General features: G+C 42.6%; 1 protein-coding gene and 1 long non-coding RNA gene across 2 annotated transcripts in view; both read left to right on the top strand.

Moving 5' to 3' along the window:
• Window positions 1–25,414, top strand: part of LOC105354499 — a 280,743-nt gene that overhangs the window by 29,956 nt on the left and 225,373 nt on the right. The window lies entirely within an intron of this gene.
• On the top strand, window positions 8,868–10,220 carry nog (noggin). The gene has a single exon (XM_004071107.4). The coding sequence runs from the start codon at window positions 9,213–9,215 to the stop codon at window positions 9,879–9,881; it is 669 nt and encodes a 222-aa protein (XP_004071155.1). The 5' UTR covers window positions 8,868–9,212; the 3' UTR covers window positions 9,882–10,220.

Below are 25,414 nucleotides of genomic sequence, written 5' to 3'. Positions count from 1 at the left end.
GGTGTTGAAGTTTGGTGACTTTAACATCAATTGGATGAAGGTCCGGTTTCTTGTTTGGAAGTAGCTGCTGTTGCTGCCTTCCTGTGTCTCCAATGTACCGAATGTCCTACCAGAGGACCAAACGTAACCGTCTTCATGCAGTAGAAGACTTCAGGTGATGCAGGCGATGCTCTCCATCCTGACAAACTACACATGAACAATGCTGTCATTGGCTCATCCTGCTTTGGCGGGATGTAAACATATGGATATTGAGTTTTAATTATAGCGAGCCGACAAATCCAGGCCTGAGAATCCAAAAGCAGAAGATCAGGAACTATAGGTAGATGATGTGATATGTCCTCTAAAGCTGTTGTGCATGGATACACTCTGTTATAAGATAGGCATTCAGTTGAGAAGCAAGAGCTTTTCTAGCATCTGGTACGCTGAAAATTTCCAGCGATGCCAACATTTAAATATTTTATTTGTCTTCATGAAATGGTTCATGGCGTATACTTGTATAGCTTTTTTTCTACCTTTGATAAAGCCCAAAGTGCTTTACAGCCGCCTATAAACACACACTGATGGCGGTTCCGCTGCCGAACACTGACGCTAACCTGTAACCATCTCAATGTAGGGTTCATTGTCTTGCTTGACGACACTTCGACACAGAGCGGAAACCGAACCTGCGATTATCCAACCAGAGGTTGACCGCTCTACCTCTTTACCATGGTGCAGACAAATAACCTGGTCAAATTTGACCAAAACCCAAATAAAAGTTTAGTTCAGATCATGATAAAACAATAAAACGTTAAAAGCAGTCGCATCGAAGATGACTTTTTTTTTAGCTATTGTTTCCCAATGACGTCCACCTGAATCCCATCTGGGTTTTGCTGTTCTGTATCTGTTGTAAAAGGGGAAGAACATCTACTATGTTGGGTCCATCCATTGGTTTTAACTGTAGTTTTGGGTTTTTGCCTTAGCCGTGCGGGTCTGGGTGAAAGAACAGAACCACAATGCGACCCGTCACTGGTACAAGTCAGAATATGTCTGTAGAATCTATTCTGGGCCTTGGCTTTTAGGTTTTTTTGTGAAAGTCTGAAACCAGAAGAGGTGGAGTGAATCATCCAGGGGGATTGTGAAGTTCATGTCCTGAGGTTTTTTTTCTTGCTCAAGAATATTTTCTTTTTCACTCTGTGGGCGATGAACCATCCTATTGGGTTTTGTTTTTTTAACAAGTGATCTGTGAGCTATGATGGCCCACCTGACTTCTGTTCACTGCACTGAGCAGCTGTTAACTTCAGTTGTTTTTGACCATTTAAATGGTTTATTGTAGAGATAATTTATCAATTTTCATGTAAGGTTATTGATACTATGTGTAAAGACCATTTTTGTCATGCTTGCCATTTTTATAGTTGATTTTGTGTTTTTTGGTGTTTGTTGTTGGCAAACCTCCACGTACAAATTTTGTTGTAAAATTAGCTTTGTTCATTAATGTGCACTGTCCCTGTTCAAACACGTGTTTACACAAAATCCGTTTAAATTTGTATTTAAATATCTGGAGATACCAATAATGTGCAGAGATGACTGTGCAGTCTAAGCATATTTATTTAACTCCTTAACCCTGGAGCTGAACTACACATGCTCTCCAAACTACCATATCTCTTCATGCATTCATGCATTTAACGTCATTCCAGCAGATTCTGATGTGTTAGAATCAGCAGATTTAAGTTGTGTCAAAACCCCAATACTGTGAAGTGTTGCATATCGGAGCAGTTCTGCTGAATTGGTTAATTGAAACAACCTGAATATGACGTGACTAAGATGCGAGTGTAAAGTTATTAAGCACTGTTACGTTTCTGTTAATTACAAGTGTATTTTGATTATTTACCACGTAAATAACAGAAGTATAACTGTTAGTTAGGTGGTAATTAAGATGACATTGCTTGATAAGTTTGCACTTACATCTTATTCCCGCACACACAAACTAAAATGCTCAGCTCGTGTCTTGTCTGCGCAGCAGCTGTGAGTGCACTCGTTGGTGGAGCGCGTGGGAAATCGTAACTGCAACCGTTAACCCTTTTGTACACTAAAAGTCACGTTTTAGATTAAAAGTTTCTAGTGACGAAACGGACATGTCACTAACTGTGACTAACTACCTGTTGTCCGTTTAGCCCAGTGGAAATTTCAGAATAAAAGCAGTTTACTCCAGCTTTGAGATAGTGTTTTACTGTGAGTTGATTATTTTCATGTTGTTATTTTTTTAATAGTTGTGACAAATAGTAGTATGTTTGTTTGTGTTGCGAATCTAAAGTGTTGTGTTGTGACCCTTCTGGGCCACCGTACATGCAGCTCTTTTAACCCTTGTGCTATCCTAGGCACTTTAACATTGGGAGTGGGGTCATCTAGACCCACTAGACAGTGCTCTGAACCTTTTTTCTTCAATGATTTGTTATCTTCACTGGTGTTCATGGATTACATGAAATCTTTCCACCTTTATCCACCTTTGTCATGGTAGGGAGAACACGTCAATGGTCGTCTTTACCCCATAGGATAGCACAAGGGTTACGACTCCATGGTGGCTCTTTGGTTAAAGAAAAATTTAATATTTTTAATTTTGAACAGTTGCGTATTTTTCAGACTATAAGGCGCATTAAGCGAAACTAAACGTCATAAGTTGAGGTTTGACTAATTTACACACAGTTAAAGCACAGGACGTCACTCCACGAGGCTCCTGACTACATTACCCATAATGCCCCAACAATCTTTTACAAGGTGTTACTTCATAATATACCAAAGTCAAACTAAAACATTAAAACAGATTTTTAGAACCGTGTGCCACTGAAAATTAACGGGAGGTTATTAATATGCACAACTTAACAACCCTAAACGTTGTCGACAAGTCGAAAGGACCCCTTATCGTTGTTGAGCCGTCGGATGGACCCCTTATCGTTGTTGACAAGTCGGAAGGACTCCTAAACGTTGTCGACCAGTCGGTAAATTGGTTTTGTTAGATCAGGGGTTCTCAACGTTTTTGTAGCGGAGGGCCAAATTAGGAACTCGAAATTAGAGTGGGGGCCAATTTTGGTGAAAAAAAATGAATAAATAGAAAAAGTTGTTTTTAATAACTTTAATGACAAAGTGTCATTTGTACAGTTAACCAGGCCTCCAGATGTTTTCCCAGTTGTGGTCGGAGGTTGCTGCCAGCAGATCTTCTACTCGTCTAGTATTTGTATCATATGACAGACTTAATTCTTCAAACTTTCTCTGGTGTTTCTCTTTCAGAACATACATTCTGTTTTTAATGCTCTCTATTCATGTATCGCAACTTTTATTGTCATCGCGGTATTGATCATTAATATCGCAAATTTTGCGAGTTTTTCTCATTTTTCTCATTCATCTACTCTGAGGTTAAAAAATGAGCAAAAGTTGTTTCTTGTTGATTTGTTTTAGTGAGTAGAAGCTGCAGCCGCCTCTGCATGCAGGCGGAGTCCATCAGCGTTCGTGGGCGGAGCCAAGGTGCAGCCACTGGCCGCCAGGCTTGGCTCTGGGCCTGCCGTCTAAGCCTCTCGCTGGTGGCAACAGGTGACAGAGGTCCGCTGTGTGGAGCTGACAGCCCCCCCCCCCCAACACCGAGAAACACTTGCTTCATTACCAGACCCCCTCCCCCCACCACCATAGAGACAGACGGCAGCGAGAGTGAGCTTTTACTGCTGTTTGTGAGCAGCTAAATAGGAGTTTGAGGCAGAAAGCTCCGTGTGCATCACTCATCTGCTCATGAGTCAACATTCATGATGTCACACGCCGCCGCGCCAGCCTCACACAACTACGCTGTATTACAGTTTTTGTATAAAAGAGCTTATTTATTAAAATAGGGGAGAGTCTGCTCTTTTTCCATGCAGCGAAGTGAGGCCTACCTCCCAGAGAGCCCGACTTAAACCATCGCGACACAGACAACCTGCTGAAAACACTTAGTTGTCCCACGCAGCAATAAACACAGCTCAATTAGTGTTTTTATTTTTGGAACTGCTTACCTGCCAAAAAGGTTGTAAATACACCCAACAGCCCCCGGAGGACTGCAGGATCAGTCTTTGGCGTCCCTGTGTGGACGCGCCGGAGCCGCTACAGCCATCAAGGCCGCGAGCCCGCCTCAATGACAGCCTGTCTCTGAGAACGGGTCCTCGCTCCGGCAACAATAGCGCCACTATTATCCGGCACAGAGAGGGATGAATTCACATGGGGACGGGTCTTCTTGATTTATGAAGTGTGAATTAAGAGCTGAGAGTTTCAGACCGAGGTGGGGTCGGCGGGGAGCTGGAGGTCGGGCGGCACAAACGGCCATCTGTGTTGCAGAGGCTGGATTCGCCGCAGCGACCTCCCATCATCCCCCCCCACAAACCGCCACCACCGCACTCTGACTCCCAGCCTGTTCACTCATTCACGGGAGCCTCTGCTGCCCCAGCAACCCCCCCACTCCCCATATGTACAGTCAGGCCAGCCAGCGTGTGCAGGGGGGACGCCGTCCTCCTGGAGCACAGACGTGTTTACCTGGACCTCGATTGTTCTCTATATTCTAAAGCTGAGTGTCTGTGTCATTCAGTTCATTATTGCTGGAAGCTGCTTCAGGTGAAGAGCAGCTTCTGATTGCGCTGTATGTCTCAAACTCAAGGCCGGGGGTCCCAAGTGTGGCCCGCCGTGTTTTTTATGTGGCCTGTGAGAGCATAAAAGTTTTCTTTAGTTGACTACATATTATTTATCTGTAGCTGCAGTTGTAATTATTCAATGTTTGCAGGTCTTTTGTGTGTATGCATACAAAAGTGTTGTCATCAAACCATCAGTTGGATGCAAGGCTGTGTGCAGCCTTTTTTTGTAAAATGTTACACGGTAACACATGTTCTTTACAGTTCAGTCTTGTTATTTTTTTCTTCACTTGGACAGTTTGATCCTTCATTAATGGAGTTATGTGGGTTTTAATAAGCGGACAAAATTTCAAAGGATTTATGCTGGAGGAACAAACAAACATATTTTCTATGCAACTGCAATTGTCAGTTTGAAAAGTTATGATAAATAAATAAATGTGTTAACATTAAGGAGTGCAATTGGCTTTGACGGTGGTTCAATGGTGGTCAAATCTGCAGGCATGGTGATGTGGAGGACCAACATGTAAGATGACAAAAACCAAAAAAAAGTGAATGCCACAACTTTAACCCTTGTGCTATCCAATGACCCCCCCCCCCACATTGACGTGTTCTTCCTACCATGACAAAGGTGGATGAAGGTGGAAAGATTTCATGTAATCCATGGACACCAGTGAAGATCACAAATCATTGAAGAAAAAAGGTTCAGAGCACTGTCTAGTGGGTCTAGATGACCCAACTCCCAATGTTGAAGTGCCTAGGATAGAACAAGGGTTAATAAGAGTCACTTCTTGGTCAAAGTTCCACTGGTTTAACCTTTCTCACGTGTCCACGAGCCTGAAAACAGACTTAAAAACTTGCCATACGTGTATGCAAGGGTTTTGAACGCAGAAGTCTGAAACGTGTCTAAACGTGCGCTTACGTAGACTTTTCATAGAAATTAGTCGCTCAATTGTGCATCTCTGACCCCGGCGTACAATGACTGCAGGTCATTGTTCAGATCACCTCATTTCCATGTTCTGTATGACATTAATTGCACAACTTTTTTAGAATCGTCTGGTAATATATGAACCCTGATAGGAAAATGGAGTTTTATAGAAACCCCTGAAGAAAGTTGGTGGTTTGGGGAAATTCTGATTGCTGGTTGATCAGGACGACAGGAATGTGACAGTCATGAGGCTTTTAATTCAATCGAACTTCTCAGCAGGAGCAATTATTGCATTTGTGTGTTTTCAGATCGCAGACGAATGGAAAAAGTGCTAAACAAACGAGCAATTTGCACACCTCCAGAGTGCCAGAGCAAACAGAGTGGCACCCTCGTGTTGTTGTGTGCGTGCTCAGCTTGGCAGCGCGAGGTGTGAAACATCGTGTGAGCGAGAAACGATTAGCATTTTCTGAATGACACTGAGTCTGCAGCGAGTGCTGAAGCGCTGAGCTGGGCCGCCGCTTTCCAGGTCGGTGTGGAGCTGCCAACGGCGGTCCCCTCCGCCGGAGCGCGACTTTTCTTGGTGCAGCAGCTGAAGATGGTTGCCAGTACAGAAGTCTGCTTTTCCTCACTAAATGAGAAAGCAGCGGGGAGGGCCACAATGACCCGCGCCAGGCTCGAACCTGGAGATTTGTGCTGAATGTGTATCCTAAAGCGCAGGTTTTAAAGTCTTCAGGAACCAGACCCTGCATTTAAAGGAAGGCTGTTACGCCGGGCGATTTATTAGCCAAATGGAACTGTGTTTGGTTAACTTAAGACAAAAAAAAAAGAAGCTATTAAACAGGCGTCTGTCTCAAGTAGCCTCTCTCTTTATGGAGGAATATTTCCCTATCAGCAGTTCCTGTGGTGAAGCGGCAGGAAGGGATTAGAGGGACCCGCTGATCTGCAGAGGTTTGATCAGGTCCACGCTTCCACTTGGAGGCCATGTTCAGTCTGCTAGGGCTGCTTTTAGCCCGGTATTGGTGAATTCTTGATTCCCTGCACTGAGGCTTGTTTGTGAGAGCTGTTTGCTCTGCAGCGTCCTGCGCTCCGGACTGATCTGTCAGGAGTTCTCAGGAGCGATGGTTTATGATATGTGCTGCTCGGATGAAAATATAAGGGTGACATTTTCCAGACTTTTCAACATCATTTGACCGTAAACTAAATGAGTCGTGTGCTCGAACGCTTGTGTGAATTAGCTCATTCAAAATGAAACAGGGATTCATTTATCTTAAGCGGATGGTTTATGGCTGATGTAGCAGCTGGCTAAGTTCTTCCATTAAATTATTTTTCAAAGAATGATCCTCTGAGCGCAAGCTTTGACAGCTTCACAAATGGTGATACTTTCCATGGCTGCTGCTTAGTAAGCGTTGTTTATTTGGGAGCTAATTTGGCCTGCTTTATTGAGAGGCGCGCTGTGCCGCCGCCGCTCACAGGCAGAAATATTGTCCCACTTTAGCTGGACACGAGCTGTAAATACTCTGCAGAGAGCACGGCCCATCTCATGCCCAGACTGTCAATCGAGCTTTTCTTCAATCAGGCTCTGCTAATGGGCTGATTTCAGTTTGTTTACCGTGCGGCACGTCTTGTAGAACGGCCTGAGGCCACTTTCTGATGAAGAAAGCCACACTGTTCTGGTAGAAAAGTGCCTTCACACCGAAAAGCTGGTGACCACACAGCAAACAAAGCTGGTCAAATCATCAAATCTGAGTTTTTTTTATTAAACAATAAGACCGTCCCTTTCCTGGAAGGAAATTTACATCATGGCGGTTTTTTTAAAGAGAGTAAAATGTTGAAGCACGGCCGCCAAACTTTGTTTCTTTTAACCAGGGAAGCAGAGCTGACGGCGTGCGCCCACGGCCCACACCTCACCACCCAGAGTTCAGGTCAGAGGATGGAGCTCTCCAAAAGCTTTCCAACAAAAATGTGTTACTTTTTAAAGGGAAAAGTCCCACTCCAATCATCCTGTGATCTATTGTCAAAGCCTCCTCAGTGGCTCATTAATCCAAAAACCGTTTCTAGGACATAGTTGCTACAGAGCGGCAAGAGTTGATCAGAAATTCACCTCTAAGTTGTTGGCTGGGCCATTGTCGGGGGGGGGGGGGGGGGGGGGATATTTCTGTCAGCTTACAGCCCCTCACATCCCCAACCTAACGTTGCACGTGCCATTAAAAACGGCGAGCAATACTGGAGAAATCCATCCGTCCAGTTCTGATCCAGATTCCAGCTCAGACCAGGAAAACAAAGATGTTCATGGATCTGTTAGTCCTCAAGCATTAGAATGGAGCAGAGCAGGGAGCAATTTGTGCGTCACAAATATGATTTTTTTTAACAGCATTTATGTTTCTGCTCCTGATTCACAACGATTTAAAACAAGAAATTACATTTTTATCACAGTTTTCTTTATATGTCCTCCATTATCAAAAAACAAAAGTGCCACAAAACATGTTAAAAACACCAAAAGGACAATTTTTTTGTTAGTGTGTCTTTTAGGTGAACTTCATATTTCAATGTCTGGCCTGCAGATATCCTTCGATTTACCTGATTTTCTTATACCTATATAAATTATTTTTTAAGGAATGTGAAATTATTGACATGAAAAGCATGAATGACCCGGTTTTTTTCAATAGATGTATGTGGCTGGAGTTTGAACACCCCATGAGGTGAAGCTTTGATGAATCTTGGGGGGATAGTATCGAGTGTAAAGTATTTCAACCTCTGAGATCAATTCTCCTCACGCAGGTTGTAGTAAAACACCTGTTGATGCAGACTGGGGCGCCGCTGCATCATCGGCTGCATGTGGTTGTTGGAAAAGGTTTTGACTTAAAGGCTGAGGGCTTCAGGTGTGATTTGAGGATTCAAATGTCAGTGCCATTTGGGTTATGAGAAAGCGTTAGAGGCTGAAGTGATTCAAACTGAAAAAAAACCCCCAAACTTTTCTGAACAAAAAGATGGATTTATGGTTTAAAAACAACGAACAGGAGACATTTTGCCTGAAAAAAATCTATTGTTTTATGAATTAATTTATGATTCCGTTAATTCCAGCCCAGACTTGGATGTCAGTTCGGGCTGCTCTCCCATCTGTAGATGTCAGGAGGTGAAGAAGCTGCAGCCATTAACGTTTTTTTTTTTTTTTCTCTGTGGACGCTGCATGAATGTGGAGGCTGTCCGCGGCGGCATTCTCCGGGACAGAGCCGCTCCCCCTGAAGAATGAAAGGCTGATTCAAATGTCATGTCTGCAAAACCAACAGGGGGCGTCTCCTCTCACAGACCCCCCCCCCCCTCCCCCCTATTCCAGCGCAGAAGGAGGCATGGGGAATCTCCTCCTAGACAACAAACCCACATTCAAAGAGGGGCGCGCGGATTACATCACGCTGCGCTCGCAGGATAAAACGGCGCTCGCGGGCTGCGCTCCTCTGCATCATGTGGAGCCCCCGCGCGCGGAGCGCAGGACGACAGCCCATCTGTGAGGTGCAGTTGGTCACCAGCAATTTGGTGTGATGCTGCTTTGCATGAAGCCCTCTTCTCCGTTTGGGTTTTCGCGATGGGAAACTGAATTTTAGCGCAGTTCTGGATTTGCCTCACGCGCAATTACGCACGTCTTAAAGCTCCACGCGCTTCTCCCTCCACTGGACATGGATCAGCCTCCTCGGTGCGTCCCTCTGCTGATGCTGACTCTCGGACTTGTGATGAACGGAGGGATTTGTCAGCCGTACTTAATTCTCCGCCCCATCCCGAGCGACAGCCTGCCTCTGGTGGAGCTGAAGGAGGACCCGGATCCCGTCTATGACCCCAAGGAACGGGACTTTAACGAAACCGAGTTAAAGAGCATCCTGGGAGACTTCGACAGCCGCTTTTTGTCCGTCTCGCCCCCCGTTGAGGTCAAACACGCGGCGAACGACGAGCTCGATGACTTTGCGCTGCAGAGAGCGGGTGGAATAATGCCGAAGGAGATCCGGGCCGTGGATTTCGACCTCCAGTCCGGCAAGAAGCACAAACCCAGCAAGAAGCTGAAGCGGCGGCTGCAGCAGTGGCTGTGGGCTTACTCCTTCTGTCCGGTTCTGTACTCGTGGACCGACCTGGGCAACAGGTTCTGGCCGCGCTTTGTGCGCGTGGGCAGCTGCCTGAGCAAACGCTCGTGCTCCGTTCCGGAGGGGATGGTGTGCAAACCCGCGAGCTCGACCCACCTGACCACGCTCAGGTGGAGGTGCGTGCAGAGGAAAGCGGCCGAGCGGCTGAAGTGCGCCTGGATCCCTGTGCAGTACCCGGTCATCACGGACTGCAAATGCTCGTGCTCGAGTTAAAACACGGAGAAAGACTCTGAAAACTTAAATTATGAACTATTTTTATAAATCACCCACGTGCACTATGGAGTGTCTGTATGTTTTGTAAATTGTTGCCTGCAGTTTTTATCTAAACTCCTGTACAGAGTCAGTATTATTTGTAACCAGAGTCTACTTTATTGTGCAGAATATTGCTTTTATATTTTGTATTTAAGTGGAGCCACATGAGGACTTGATGTTTCCACATCCGGATGAAGCATTATCCATGTGTCAATCATTTGTTTTTATCTGTAAATTAAGGAGGTGTATTATTTATTCTTTATATTGGTACAATAAAGCCACACTGATGTGATTTTAAAACGATGTTTCTTCTCTCTGGACCCCTCTCGCCCGTCACCTGACAGTTTTGATTTGATTTGATTTGAAATGGTTTATTTCAAGCAAATTAAGTAGAAATAATACACAACAGCAATATAAACATCAGTTATACATTCATACAGTAACTAATCAAACTTAGGATAATTAGACATATTAATAAATATTGCTTGAAAGGGAGTGGGAGGAAGCGAACTTATATAATCCCACCCCGATTATACTGTAACCATTTTATTACATGATTTATCAATATCCGGTTCCCAGTTTTTATCAGACAGAATTAAAAATCATAATATATCGATAAAGCACATGACAAAGATGAATTACTTAAGTATTACGTCAAAAAGAACTATTTTAGAAATCAACATGGCAAATGCAGATCAGTCATCTGAAATATATGCAGCTTATGTTACTTATAAAAGCCATTCATATGAATAAAACATAATACTATATTATTAAAGCAGACAACACTACTTCAGGAATTTTCATAGCAAAAATTTCATCAAGTATCAAAAGTTAAAAACATGTGCAAAATTATGCTACATTAGGAAAGATTTTTGAATCAATTTATCAAGTTTTGGAGAAAGTGTAGTAATATCATTAAAAGTCAATCAATTTAACAATTTTCAATAAGTGATTAATCATTTGTTTTACTTTTTTTTTTAAATATTTTTTTTGTATTTATTTATTTATTTTTTTATAATAAAGTAATGCTGTAGGGGAAGAGTAAAAAGGGTCCATAACTGTCGATTGTCCAAGGTTGGTATTTCTTCTTTTACTGATAACAGCTGATCTCCTGGGTTCAAAACAGAGTTTATAGTTCTCTTCGATGTTATGTCTGCAGACATTAGATTCAGGTCCATATCCTTCTTCAGCTGATATCAGCGATGGTGAAAGTTGAGGTCAAGTTGTCTGCAGGTCAGAACTCTGCTGTTATTCAGGTTACGTTAAAGTGATGAATCCACGTGTCATATTTCTTGAAATTATTTGGCTCTTTGGTTTATTACTCCACGTTGTTTCAGACGACCGTGATCAAACACTTTTCAAAGTCTTTCATGGTGTTCACAACCACAACCTTGGACCGGTCCTCTGGACCGAGCGGTTTGACATAAATCCTGCAGCCTTTAACCCAAGTGTTCTCAATCTGCTTACGCTTCCTGAGAAGCCGTGCATGTTTGGAGATTTCAGCATTCCTTCTGGTCAGATGGTCGTTCAGATAAGCAGCCGAACCTTTCAGGTGTTTCCTTTGGGTCATCAGAGCTAGCTTGTGTTTGTGATTCACAAACCTGATGAGGATCGCTGGTTTATCCGTCTCCTTTCTCCTGGGGAGCAGGTGGCAGGTCTCGATGGTATTGAGATCCAGGGAAATCCCTTTAGATGTGAGAAATGAATGTATTTGCTGATCCAGAGACACAGCACCGATCTCCGTATTGGCACTGCTAGCTACGCTAGCGCTAGCATTAGCAGTGCTAGCTCGAGGCTTGATTGGTACTCCAGTGAGAATGACATTATTCATCCTTACTTGCTGTTCCACATCGTCCAGTCTTTTCTCCAGAATCTCGACCTGGTTTTCTCGCTGCTCGTTTTGAGCCCGAAATCTTCGGAACTCTTCCATCATATCCCAAAGGGGCGTTAGCTTAGCCGACACTTGTTCCATAAAACTTTTCAGCGTTTCTTGAATAATGTCAAGAGTCTTTTTGAGATCTTCATATTCCTGGGGTTTCTTCGGGGGCATGGTCAGCGCTCTTTTTTGAAAATCAACCTTTTAAGTAATTTGAAGATAGTTGTATTCGCAGAGAGGCACGCCACGCGTCCTGCCGTGTAACCCGGAACCTGAAAAAAAAAGTAAAAAAAACAGTCAAAAAATAAAGGATCTCTTCATTTGGGATAATGTGAACATCACAATCTGATAAATGCGGGGAGGATTTTGAGAAACCCCAACGATTTCTCCTCAATAGTCTGATATCTTCCTGTCACGTTTATTTGATTTAGTTTCCTAAAATATGGCAGAAAACCGCTGCCTGAAAACAAGAGAATACGGTGGTAGAACACTTTAAGTCCTACGTTCCTTCATGCAAAAGACTGTAAGGATCTGGATAAAGACCTGAAACCTATACACACATGGAACGCACCAGATATGAACCCAGTTATCAGGTTTATGTTTAGACGGGCTCTCAGCAGTGTCAGGTTTCCCCTCGTATAGGAGAGGTTTTCTCTTTTCAGTGATGTATGCAGGCTGAGAAGCTCAAAACGGGGAATAGATTTCCCCCCTTTCTTCTGCATAAACCCTCCTCCATACCTGCTTTGCTGCAGGAGCAGCTGAAACCTGCATTCCCTTTAAATCACAGCAACAAATCGGTGCCAAACTTTTGCAAAAAGCTGCCCTGAACAGACATTTTATTTTCACCTTTTGTAAACAGGATTTTTATGGGGGTTATCTTTTGATTTTAACTGCCCCCCCTGTCATTGCAGGCTGCTCTGCCGGCTGGGCAGACTGCAGGGCACCAGAGAGCCTGTGTTGTAGTTTAGTTGCGTTTCGTCAGCGATGATGCCCCTTAACCTCACAGCTGACGGATCTCTGCAGTCGTTGGCGGACAGTTTGATGAGGCAGAAGATCTCAAACAAACACAACCTGTCCTCTAGTTGTTATAACTTCACTGCTGCTCATTGATGTGGAGCCTTTCAGGGGCTAGTCTGCAAACACCTGACATTTCAGGCCACTATTTTCTAAAGCCTGAAATCGCTCCTTCTTTCCACGTTTCTGCGGCTGTCTGAAGTCAAACAGATTTGTGTTTGGAGAAACGCCAGCGAATCTTCGTCGCCTGTCCTCAGACCTGCTAGTGGCCCGCATAGCCAAGGATGTAACGCTTTGCAATCCATTAAGTTAATGATCTCTGTGGGTATGGGCTTGTTTTACTGCACTCCTCCCCTCCCTCTTTAACCTAATCAACCTTTTTCTATGCAGATATTCTGCAGCCAAGATATTTTGCTGATGAAAGAAAACCTCTTCTTGTTGGTGCAGCCAACAAAATCAAACACAAGTCATTAATTTTACAGTACACATGATAAAATTAGATTTAATAACTTGGAGCAACTCGTTAGGAAGCCAAAGGTAGCCCTTTGTTGTGACTTCATGGCGGTTGGAACGACTTGGTCTGAGAAACGCAGACTAAAAATTGGTGTTTGTTCAGTGGAAATGACAGATTTCTCGTAAGGCTCATCAACGGTTCAGAACACGAAAAGATGAAATGTTCCAAACACACTTTCAGCTCGGTGATGAAGTGACGCAGATTTCTCTGCTTTGGAGACGTGATGAAAGAAGTGCTTTGATTCTGATAACACTGCAGCTCAGAGGGTTTGGAGCTGCAACAAACTGTTCTGAGATGAGACACGCTTTTATATACAGACACAGAGACCATACGAGTCGTAAATGGATTTGAAAAACTCAAGGGAGTCTCTGTGAGGAAAACTTTATCAATATTTAGCTTTTTAATCTATAGGTATTTTTTGATTGACAATTTTAAAAGTTAAAACTCAGTAAAATGATGTACAAATATAGAATTGACCAGGATGACCCCCCTTCCTTTGTCCAGCAGTAGCAGGGATAGGCTCCAGCAACCCCAAATCTCTAAGAGAGGTTCAGTGGGTTCAGAAAACGCAGGCATGGGTGGAATTCATAAATTTAACTAAATGAAAAATGGAGGGGGGGGGGGGTCTACACAAACGAAGGATTTCGTAAAACTAAAATGATTGAAAAGTGTTTTTTTTTTAAGCTTTTCCTATACATTTACAACAATGACTAACTCCAAAGTAAGGAAGTGATTTAATACCAGCATATGAAATTCAGAATCGCACATCCCTGCTGTGCAGAGGTCATGTTTACAGCAACATTTGCAAACATCTCAGAGCCAAGTCAAGAATCTGCTTGTAATGTTTCCATAGCAACACACCTATATAAAAGCTGTCTTCTCGAATATAGAAAAAAAATCTACAGTTCATACTTAAGACGTGCATGGATGTAGAGCCCTGCGCGGGACTATTTTCTTCATCCCGCTCCCGCCCGCGCCCGCTGAATTTTTGACCAATCCCGCCCGCTCCCGCAACGTATGCGTTACACTCCCGCCCGCTCCCGCAATATGTATGTCCACTCCCGCCCGCACCCGCAAAACTCAGAGAATTTAGTCCCGCACAGTATAGAGATGCATTGATTTTGTATCGTCCCCCGTCCCGCAGGAAAAAAACATGTATTTGTATTGATATTACTAAAGAGATTCATGTCCCTCCTCCAGCCTCATCTTTTCATGCATTTCTCTTGTGTAATGTGCAACTTAAATATTAAATATATTTTCACAAATCCTGTTCTGTTAAAAGCGTGCGTGTGTGCGCGCGCAGACAGACGGCCTGAAGCGCGCTCTTAGTAAGAGGCGGGGCGGGGCGCACCCCCAACAACAGGTTAGATGACAGAGCCCATTGGGCGTCTCTACCTGGTGCCTTCACGGAGCTTCAGTACATAAGAATCCAACAGCTGCACAGCCTAACGTAGTCCGCTAATATATATTCATGAGATATTCATGGCAGCACTGATCCCGCAGGGTTTATTTTTTGCCGCCCGCTCCCGCCCGCAGCACAATCCAAACCGCCCAATCCCGCGAGATTTGGGTTGGGTCCCGCGGGACCCGGCGGGACCCGATCCCAATGCAGCCCTCTACATGGATGGACAAAAACCCTGTGATCATGTGACCCACCAGTTTTCGTTTTATGTAGGCTGGTTTCCAGCTCCGTAGTCGTCGCCATCTTGGCAGGATGTGACATCACCAAACCCCCACCTGTTAGGAAATCTTCAAATCCACCCGGTAGATGTTAGAAGTTGCTTGGTACGAAATAAATCAACAAAAATGTAAATAAAAAGGCCAATCTGCCCTTTATGTGCTTTTTTTGATCTAATATCTAATATAAAACAATATATTAAACATTTAGCTGACCTGGAAATAAAATCAATCGTTGGTTTGTTTTTACATCTAAGTGAATCTAAACTGATATAAGTGATGAGCAAACATGTAAACCAGCTCAGAAGCTACAAAAATCTCAAGCGAATGAATCTTTATTAAAGATGCTTTTTCAAAGAGAATATGGCTGAAGTGTGTTGTAAAAAATGCCTTTAAACCTGTTTGATGTGAAGCATTGACAGATGGTTCAGACTGAATATGTGGTCAGGACTCATTTCAGAGCTTCTTTAGTTTAAGATTGGATACAACTTCACAGTGTGTGAGTGAACAAGCGCTCATGGAAATAGCTGTCTGAGTACATCTGCCACTACCGCCAAATCTGAGGAAACCTGCGGTTTTTCATTCACTGCATAGGTTGAGACGTTGATGTGACGGCAGATGGTCTTCCCAGGAAACAGCTGGTTTTTGTTGTTCACTTGAATGTGAACTGGATGCTCAGCTGGAGCCTGGGCGAGATTTCTCCCATTTCGGATGGAGCCAATGCCCAGTGTTTGTGGTATTGCACAAGGAATAAAATGAAGTAAAAAGTTTTTGCAATAGCGACTGATCAATGCTAAATCTACCAATTTATCCATGTGTTTGTTAATGCATCAATATTTATCAATGTAACTGTTTATTTCGCCGACTGTCTGTCCACCCATGTGTACTTTTAAAAATGTATTCATCCTCCTACATATCTAGATAAATTATGCTATGCACCCACCAGACCTCATAAGGGGCAGTACAATGTGGTTTTGACAGCGGTCGAAGGCGGATGGATACCTTGGCAGTCAAACTTCCTGGTCACGGAACCTGGCTTTTTTGGTCATGGAGTGTCACGTCTCTGGGAGTTGTGGACCTAAACTAGTACAGGAAGTTGACGGATACCGGACAGGTTTAGTTGGGGTCACCTCCATGCCCGGCCTGGGCTCTGAAACCTTAATGCCTTGAGCAATTTTTCTACTGTTCTGGTTTATTTCCCAGTGGGAGGCAGCAGGCTGGTGTGGGCTTAGATCTGAGCCTCCAGGTTGACCACCAAGTGTTGGACAACCTGATTGACCGTAGTTTTAGTCCACGAGCTGTGCAGCAGTTTAAAGGACCTGGCTGTTTTGGGGTCTCTGGATGAGATTGTTGGTTCATGCCAGTCCTACTTTGATCCTGGAACACTTGTCCCGGATCTGCTAACATCAACATTTTCTGGTCTGCCCATGTTGGCAAACCTTCCTAAGAAACTCTGGAGTCCACCAGGTCCTGGTGCTTCCTCAACTCAAAAGGAAAGAAAAACGCAAAATGTTCAGTCTTTTGTTTTCAAAACAAACAACTGCTGCTTACTAGAGAGCACCAGGCCTCTGTGACCTCATCTATGGCCATGATTACCCAAAAAACCCTTTATCCATCTACAAATCCACCTCTACCCCGGTTCTATCGATCTATTTGATTCCTCTTTGCCTGTATATACATCTATCAATTTGAATGTGTCCATCTATCATTTATCTATCCACATATCAATGCTTCTATTCTTCAATATCCTTAAAACAGAACATATCTATTGATATTTATTATGTATAAATATCTGTCAATCATCTATTGATACACCTGCCTGTCCAGCTTTCATACATTGTTCTCTGTCCATTTCTATCAGTTTTTACCTCTATTTGTAGCTCTTTCCATCCATTTATCATTCATGTATTGATGTCCATTTGTTAGAAAGTTTATTTTAACACTGAAACACTGAAAATGCTTCTTACATGCTTTTCTGTGTCTTGTTACTCAGCACGCGCCCGTGACATCCCCCTAATACCTACCTTGTAGTTCCTTAAAAGAATTCTCTTAAAACAATGGTGTAACAGCACAACGATGACACACAGCCACTCATTGAAATATGATCGGATGAATTCAGGCTCATTACAACAACTCTTGATGTGACGCACATTGCTTCTCATTGTTTTTCTGACAATCTATAGGTCATAAACACTTATCAGTGTACCTTCTCAGCTGTCTTCTTGCCAGTTACCGTCCTGCAGTATGCCTCCACCAGACAAAAAAAGCATGAGGAAATTATTAAACCTGACGTTGATACAGACTTTCAAAATTGGTCAGCGAAATATAAAGTCTGAATGAGTGAACTATCCCGACAAGGACTGCAAAACGCAAGACTTCCATAAAAACAGGAAGGTCAGATCGACGGCAGTCTGAATACAGACCAAGTACAAGGTTCAGGACTTCTGGTCTGAATACACCCTAGAACAGGCAAATAGTTGGCTTCAGTCATGTCACTTGGTATGTCATTTAGAACCAAGTAAATGTCTTTAAGGGAAACAAACTTTGACATTTGTGAAAGGCACCATCATGGGATCCTGATGTAAGAAAAAGATCCAAAGTTATAGAAAACGTTGACATAAATCAAGCGTTTAAATCTGGTTTTGGAGGAGAATCGTGGAAAATACTTGGACTTAAAAACTTAAAATTTGGTAAAAAATAGCATGAAGACATCGGAGGTTCAACCTCCTGATCACCTAATCATGAGTGGTTTCCCCTCAACATTGCTTATAGCTTCATCTGGAGATTAGTTTTGTTCGTCAATAGTAATAGTAGAATAGTAACCATAGTAACAGCTGCTGAGTGTTATTTTCGGCTCTGTGCTGTGTTGGAATCGTGTCAAAAATCGACATTTTTAAATGACTGCTATCACTTTTAATGGACCACTTGTTAATCTTGAATTAAAGCATAAAATCTACGCTCAATTTAGTGAATTGTCATGTATCCAAACACAAAACAAGGGAAGTCATTTGGGAGAAAGTGCATTTGTTTCGTAGAATTATTCCCTAACTGACTGCTCATTATTCCTTTTGAAAGGGATCTTGTTTGGGGTTCATTGAGCGGGAAATGATATAAATCTTTGGACATTTTGTGCTTTAAAAAAACCTTTCAAGTAAAATAGTTTAGAAAATACGGAGAGATCAGAGTTCATACTTTCAGCAAAGCAACCTAATGAGGGAAATACAGTAATTATAATTCTCGCTGCATGATTCAAAGAAAATCTCTGCGAGGCATCTCCATCTTCCTCCCCCACCATTCCAGGGTCTGAGGAGGCTTTTGATGATTTTTGCAACCTGGACCACAAGGAATGCTTTTATCTGTAGGAGCTGACGAAATGAGTCGCTTGTTTTTGGTTTTGGATTTAAAAAAAGGTGGATTTGTGTTCTGGAGGACGCTCTTCATCCTTGATTGTCCTGTTGGAGGTGATCTTTGGTTCAGGGTGCTTGCTTGGCTCTGAGCTGTGTTGGTGAGCTCTCCCCCAGGTCAGATAATTGCTGCTACTCCCCATCCCAGAGACGAGGGATAACTCTGATCAACAAGGTCATTGTTGGCTTTTCTTCAGCTGTAAATTTTGCTCAATGATTTGTGTTGGGGGGGGGCAGTTCTGCTGTTTGATGTCCAGAGCTCATTAATCGAAGTTTCATCTGGTATGCAAGGTCGGGCTTTACTTTGATGGAAACTGAGTTTCTCTGCCAACTTAAGACACTTCTGATGGGAAAGGAAACCCAGGCACATTCTGGATTTTCTGCCGGTGTCCCGCAGCTGAAAGTCGACGTAAAGCTGGACCCCAAAGTTTGGTGAAAACTTCAGCACAACTGAATTTTTCCCCTCTGGACGGAAATGTGAAGTTTTGCTGAATTTGTCCCACCTTAAAGCTGTGAAATACTTTCAAACCGGCAGGAATGGGTTTATTTTGAGGGCTGAGAACTCAAATCCCTTTTGCATCTTTGCTCTGAGAACCTTTGAAACAGAAAAATGAGAAGAAACGCTGTGTTTGCTGTGTAAAGCAATAACAGGCTCTTCTGTGCACCCAACGCAGGAATTTTCTGCAATTAACTCTAACGTCGCATGCAAATATAAAGCTTTGAGGTTCTGCAGGCGGGATGGCGGGTGGCTGGCGGCGGGCGGGCACTTGCACTGCGAGATTCCAGGCCTTTGTTCTGGCTGGGTTTTGGCCGATCGCCAGGCCGCCTCAGCTGGCAGCATCCAGCTTTAATTTTCTCACAATGAGCGGCGTGTGAGCCATCCATCACATTTAAGTCCACCAACCCGCCGGTTCCTCTGGAACCTCAGCTGTGATCCGGGTAAACATCCCAGGACCCTCCTGTCATTCTGTTAGTTTGCCTCCAACTCAGGAATCCATTAAAAATCCCCCCAAGAGTAAAAAAAAAGTCATTATTCCGTCCAATTTCTTACGATTCCTAGACATGTTGCAGAATATCTGCAAATTGCTTCCAGAACCTTTTTAGTTCAGCCCCGCCTTAATTATGGCGGTAAAAGAAAGCAGAGGTACCTGAAAGCGAAAGAAAACTGTGCATTAACCCACAGGAAAGCAAAAGGTCAAAAAAGATGCAAAGTTTTGCTGAAAGGCAGGATATTAAACAACAATATCAGAAGTGACTTATCATATACAGGACAAAAAATTAAAACAAAGATGAAAAAATACATATACATTCCTTAGAGTCATGTCTTTAAACTTTTTTAGTCTATTAAAGAAGAAAGCATTGATGTGTAGATGTCAGCATGACAGCTGGATATAATTGAAATACCAAACCTTAATGACCTTTACCATCCAGATGAGTTTAAATACTATATTTTCTGATGTGTAACAATATTGTGGATTGTGGCGAGCTCATCCATATAATGAAAACGAACCTTCATCACTGACATTCTTCTTCCAGTTTAGACAAAACCTGTCCCTATCTGAAAAAGCAACACGCCATCTACAGCGTTTACCTTAACGATGTGGGCGGGGCATAAACGCTATAATGAATTTGAATTTCTTGTCCTAAGAGTGAGACTGTAAGTCAGGGGTGGGCAATTATTTTAACTCGCGGGCCACATTGGGTTCTAAAATTCGATAGAAGGGGCCGGACCACGAGCAGATGCGTGGAGTGAGAATGATATAGAATATTCTAGAGTTCTTAGTTTAAGACCTTTGTTCTCATTTTAGATCTTTTTTTTATTGTGAAGCCCTTTGGTAACTTCAAGGAGTTTTAAACTGCTGTATATAAAACATTTCATTCATTCATGATCCTTTTAATAAAATAAATAACATTATTTATGAAATAAACCAATGACCAAATAACACTCTGTGATTTTCAAAGACAAAATTTCAGGAAAAATATACTGTCACATTAAAAAAAAAAACACAAAAACAACAACAGTCGATCCTCTCCCTTCATAATAAAGACTTTGAGGGCTGCAGCACATCACTCGTCTAACAGTTTGCGCAGCTGCGCTGTGTCCTGCACGTCTGTTTCTCATCCAGTAATAATAAAAAAAGCACATTTCTATGTCTTCTGCTGCAGCTAAGCATATATCTGCGTTACCTTTTCACCAGAACAGAGTTCCATCGTTTATTGCAGAAGTTAGGCTCTAAAAATAACCGTGATCGGTGAAATCCAGAGTCTGATTACAGACGTTTTATGGCATCCAAACTCCTCACTGCCCACTTTCTACACTTTTCTCACACAGACATGAACATTTTCACACTTTTCTTTCTTGTTTAAATTCTCAAACCTTCATAGAAATTAGGTCCAGGATCTCAGAATGAAAACAAAAATCGGATCGATCGATCACAGATTTCTGATCTGAGGAGCTCCGCGTTTCTGTACAGGAGACACGGCACGGACTGAGGAGATTGATCAACAGGGTCTCCAGCCAAACAGGACACAGAACAGGGTGAACTGTTTAAAAAAAAAGCAGCATAATCGCTCTAAAAGAATGAGCTAAACTAAAGTAAACTGTACCAGAGTTCATCCCCAGGAGAACAAACAAACCTCATTCTTGTTACCTTCAAAGTACTTTTGGCCTCATGTTTCTCTCTGTGCGCACATGGTAAGCACACATGCATGATGGAATTAAAGGTCCTGTATCGATTCATTCAGACTCTACAGAGTGCTCCTGGGTACGCTTTCAGTCCCAACTGCCATGACGTGTGGATTTTTATATGGCATGCTGCTGGTGGCAGGTCTTAGTGAACACTTATGCAACTGCTAGGGTGTTGTAGGTGAGGCCCAGGCATGTCGTATGGATGTTTTATTTTTTACCCCTGCAGACTGCGTAGGAAGCTCATTATTGCTGTTCATGTGAAATGCTTTCGCTAAGTTTGTGTGGACATCCTACTTGTGTATCACTTGCACATGCCGTACACAAAGCATTTGCATGTGGACAGTAAGGCCGGTTTATACTAGTAACCGCTGTGGTCGTATTTGTCACAAGGCCAGCAGAGCGGTATCGCCGCGATCTCTGGAAAATGTGACACCTGCTGAGGATGTCATCCGCGACTGGAATTTTAGCCCCAGAGTGCATTTGTGTGCAAATCACGTTGTTCAACCAGAATTTATTTTGAGCGATTACAGAACATGATCAAAGAGCAACTCTGTCCAGAAAAATGTATTTTTAACACTTAAGATGATGAAAACTGGATTGAAGAAGTTAAAGGAAATTCAAACCTTAAAGAAAGACACAGTGAGAGCAGACAACTAGCTAGAAAATAGAGCAAGTTACTGGAAAGACAGATCTTGTCTTGTATCTTGCAGCACTGGAGAATGCAATTCCGCCCGGTTTTTCTTTATTTTTATTTTGTTGCCTCTTTATTGCTTGCCTCTGCTTGGTGGACTAGCACACCACTTCCTCAACTTCCCCATTCGTTAACGAATGCAGCGGTGTCTGATCAGACGCCCTTCGAGTTAAAAATGAACGCTTGAGACAATCGTGTTGCTTAAAAAGTATCAGTGCTACTCAGCAGTTCATCGCAGTTCTCACAAACAGTTGCAAGTAAAACTAGCCAACCCCTAAGTGGGAAGTACTCGCACCTTAACCTTACTAATGATGAGAATTTGGCGTAAAGTACAACAGCATCACCGTACGTCATAGGTGCGTGTAATTTCCAATACACTCTTCACACACGACAATGGTACATTCCATAATCACAATGTCCGTAGAGGTGGGCGTCCTAGCCTCAATGGAATAAGACACACCTGTGCTTCCCTTAAGATACACCTGTTCCTCTCTACGACCCTCCACGGACCTCGACGACCCAAAAACCTGCAGCACCTGTACGGGTCAACGTCTGTATGGATACACGTGACTACAGCTTAAGGTAGATTTTTGTTCAAACCTCTCTTCCCACCAAAACGAAACACTTAAAAGACCCCAGGATGTGTCACTCCCAGAAAATCCTTTTCTTAGACTTCTAAAGTTTTTACAAGCTCACGTTTAGCCAAACTCATGAATTTCACCCATAGGTTTCTGTGTCCAGAATATCATACAGTCTGTAAAGGACGTGTCGCACAGCCACTAAGCACATTTTACGCATAGGGAATTCCAGTATTTATATAAAAGATGCGTCCTACACATAATTCAAAAGTGTTTCTTGCGTTCGTCGATGTGTGCAGATGTCCGTCGAGGGTTTCGACCGACTGGTCTTTATATTAATTCGGTTTTGAGCTGTTCAAAATTTCTGGTCAGTTGAGAATTTCAGTTTACGTGCATTTTACGAATTTTATACAGTATTATTGCGTAAGTTCTACACAATTGTGCATGATTTTTGTGAGATTCATTGGCAAATTTGTGTCTTTCCACGACCCTTCCACGTATGTCTAACAGACTTTTCACACATGTACCACCGGTGTTTAACTTTTTTTTCACATATATGGCGCACATATCACGTAATAGAAGCAGATATAAACAGTACAATAATTACACATGGTTCATGTTTTATGTTGGTTTACGTGTTCTTTGTGTGGTTTATTTGTACTTCTGTGGTTTTAATGTCATTCATTCCTGATAAATCTGTGAAATTTTAATTTTTCTCACTTTTTCCACGTATATTCACGTATGACCATTTTTCATCTGTGCAATATCTGCAAATTGTATGTAGCGGTTGTGCGACACGGCCTTAATGTGATGTGGGGAAAAAAAGGTATTTTTGATGGCTGGAAATGACCTCGTCTGTGCTTTTCTGGTTCCTTTGAGTTTAAAATCTCCTGTCTGCAGAAAACTGGTCCTGTTGGGTATTTTTATTTTCAAACGTTTTTCTGGGAAACAATAAAACCATCAGAACTTTATTAATCTGTTGATGTTCTTGGGATAAAAACTGGCCTTCGCCCAAGTTTATACAAGCACTTGGATCCGGATTTGAGGCTTTTTAGTTGTTTCATGATCAGATCAGCCTCTGAGAAGTTAAATGGTCGCCACATGAGAAGTGGTAATGACGCTCTTTACAGGGGTTATGACTGCACCCAAACGGACCTCCGAGTCAAAGGTCATGTCCTTTAAAGTTGACTGTAAACTTCAGCAGGATCTCGGTTTTTTCTTCCATCAAGATTGATATTGTAATCCACTGGAGCAGAAGTTGAGCATAAAAAGGTTATCAGGAAGAAAAGCCCTTCAGCGTCAGAGGCCGAGACGAAGCCAAGCTGGCGTCTGTGTCGTGTTGACGGAGCACCGCCATTAACACTCCGACGGGTTGCTGATGTACTCGGATTTTATGAAGGTGCTGCACCAACGTGTCACTGAAATGCTTATTTTTCAACTCGGCTCTGTTTCTGAGCCTGTTCTAGAAAGCGGTTTTGGAGAATTTCCCTTTTTATGAAAGGGATAAAAACTGACAAACATTTGTTTTTTAAGTAACATTTTGATTTTGGAGAACAAGTTTAAAGCCTCTAAAAGTGTATTTTATCTTTATAAATGTGGGAAAAAATGCATCATGTTGATGAGCAAAAGTTCATTACATCTTTTTTTTCTGGTAAAATACAAAATTCGGCTTTAATTTCTTCTTTGGAAACTCTTAAGCCGAACTCTGTGATGCTGACGGAGTTGATGACAGAACCGACCGTTTTTTCTCAGAACAGACTAAAAGTCGGATGGCGCCATGATGGCGGCTTCTGCAGCGGGTTCTCGCCATGTGTGGGTCTTTGATAAGATGACCTAAAGCTTCTCACAGCACAGATGTGATGTTTGCTTGTGTTACTGTACGTTTGCTCAGATTCTGTATTCCTGTCACGACTAGAGGCCCACAGAAGGATCTGCAGAGGAGGAATGGATTCACTCACTGTTTCATGCAAAACCAGGTTCAGTCCTGACACCACATACTCTGTATTACATTTTTGGTTCAGTGATGCCCTGATCTTCCTGATCCAAAGGTTCCTCTGAGAGCTGACTCAAGGTGTAGCTCATAAATTGGTAATGATCGGCAGTTTCTCTGATTATTTTGAACATCTAACCAAAATTCAGGTATTCATCGTGTCATTTGAAGCTTATTACATCAGCCAGCTTCTGATTCATCTGCTAATTATTATACAGGATTATTCCATTCAATTTTATTCATAAATCCCAATATTACAACTATCTTGGCCTTAATGGGATTCATATGTTCATCATGTTGGTAATTTTCAGTAATAAGCATAATTCTTAATTCAGCATTGGTGTTTACTTGACACTTTTTAGTTTTATCTTTAAGTTTTATCTTTATCGACTACTATGGATAATTTGTGTAAGGTATAATGCCCAACGAGAGGTCGTTATTCACTGTCACTTAAAAAATAAATACCTGTAAAAGAAGATTTTAGCACTGTTATTTTTAACATTTGAAGACCCACTCCAAGGAAAATTGGGCTGTTGTAGCATTTATCGCACGATGGAAGACATTTGTAAAATAATTCAATTTAAAACTGCTTTTAAGTTGTTGTTTTTTTCAAATCAGGATGAATCAGGAGCAGATGAAAAAAACGAGTCAACGTCTCCCTGCTCTGCTCCATTCTGATGCTTTTGTGCTCTGATGTCTTTTAATTAGAAATTTACCTCCAAGTTGTGCGTGGGACTAATTTCCTATCAAGCCTTTGTTTACACTCTCTCCTGCTAGCCTATAGCACCTCACAAGCTCAAGCTAACAGTAGCCTAGCAACAAAAAAAAAATACGGCGAGTAATATCGGAGGTATGCAGCCGTCCAGTTTGGAGCCAGATACCAGCTCAGATGAGGAAAATAATGTATGCACTTGTCTGCAAGTGGATGCTGCAGAAATGTAGTGAAGAAGGGAGACTTTGGCCCCGCCCATGGCACTTACTGCGACACAAACCCGAGCCTGATCCTGTTCAATCACTGAATAAAGAAAAGCTCAGAAACGCAGTTCTAATCCTTAATTATT

Source organism: Oryzias latipes, chromosome 8 (genome assembly GCF_002234675.1).
Source record: "Oryzias latipes chromosome 8, ASM223467v1".
NCBI classification, from domain to species: Eukaryota; Metazoa; Chordata; class Actinopteri; order Beloniformes; family Adrianichthyidae; genus Oryzias; species Oryzias latipes.
This window is presented reverse-complemented; position numbering and strand designations above follow the sequence as displayed.

What these genes read in the sequence shown, in the direction of transcription:
- nog (XM_004071107.4), top strand. Translation starts at nt 9,213, where the DNA reads ATGGATCAGCCTCCTCGGTGCGTCCCTCTGCTGATGCTGACTCTCGGA.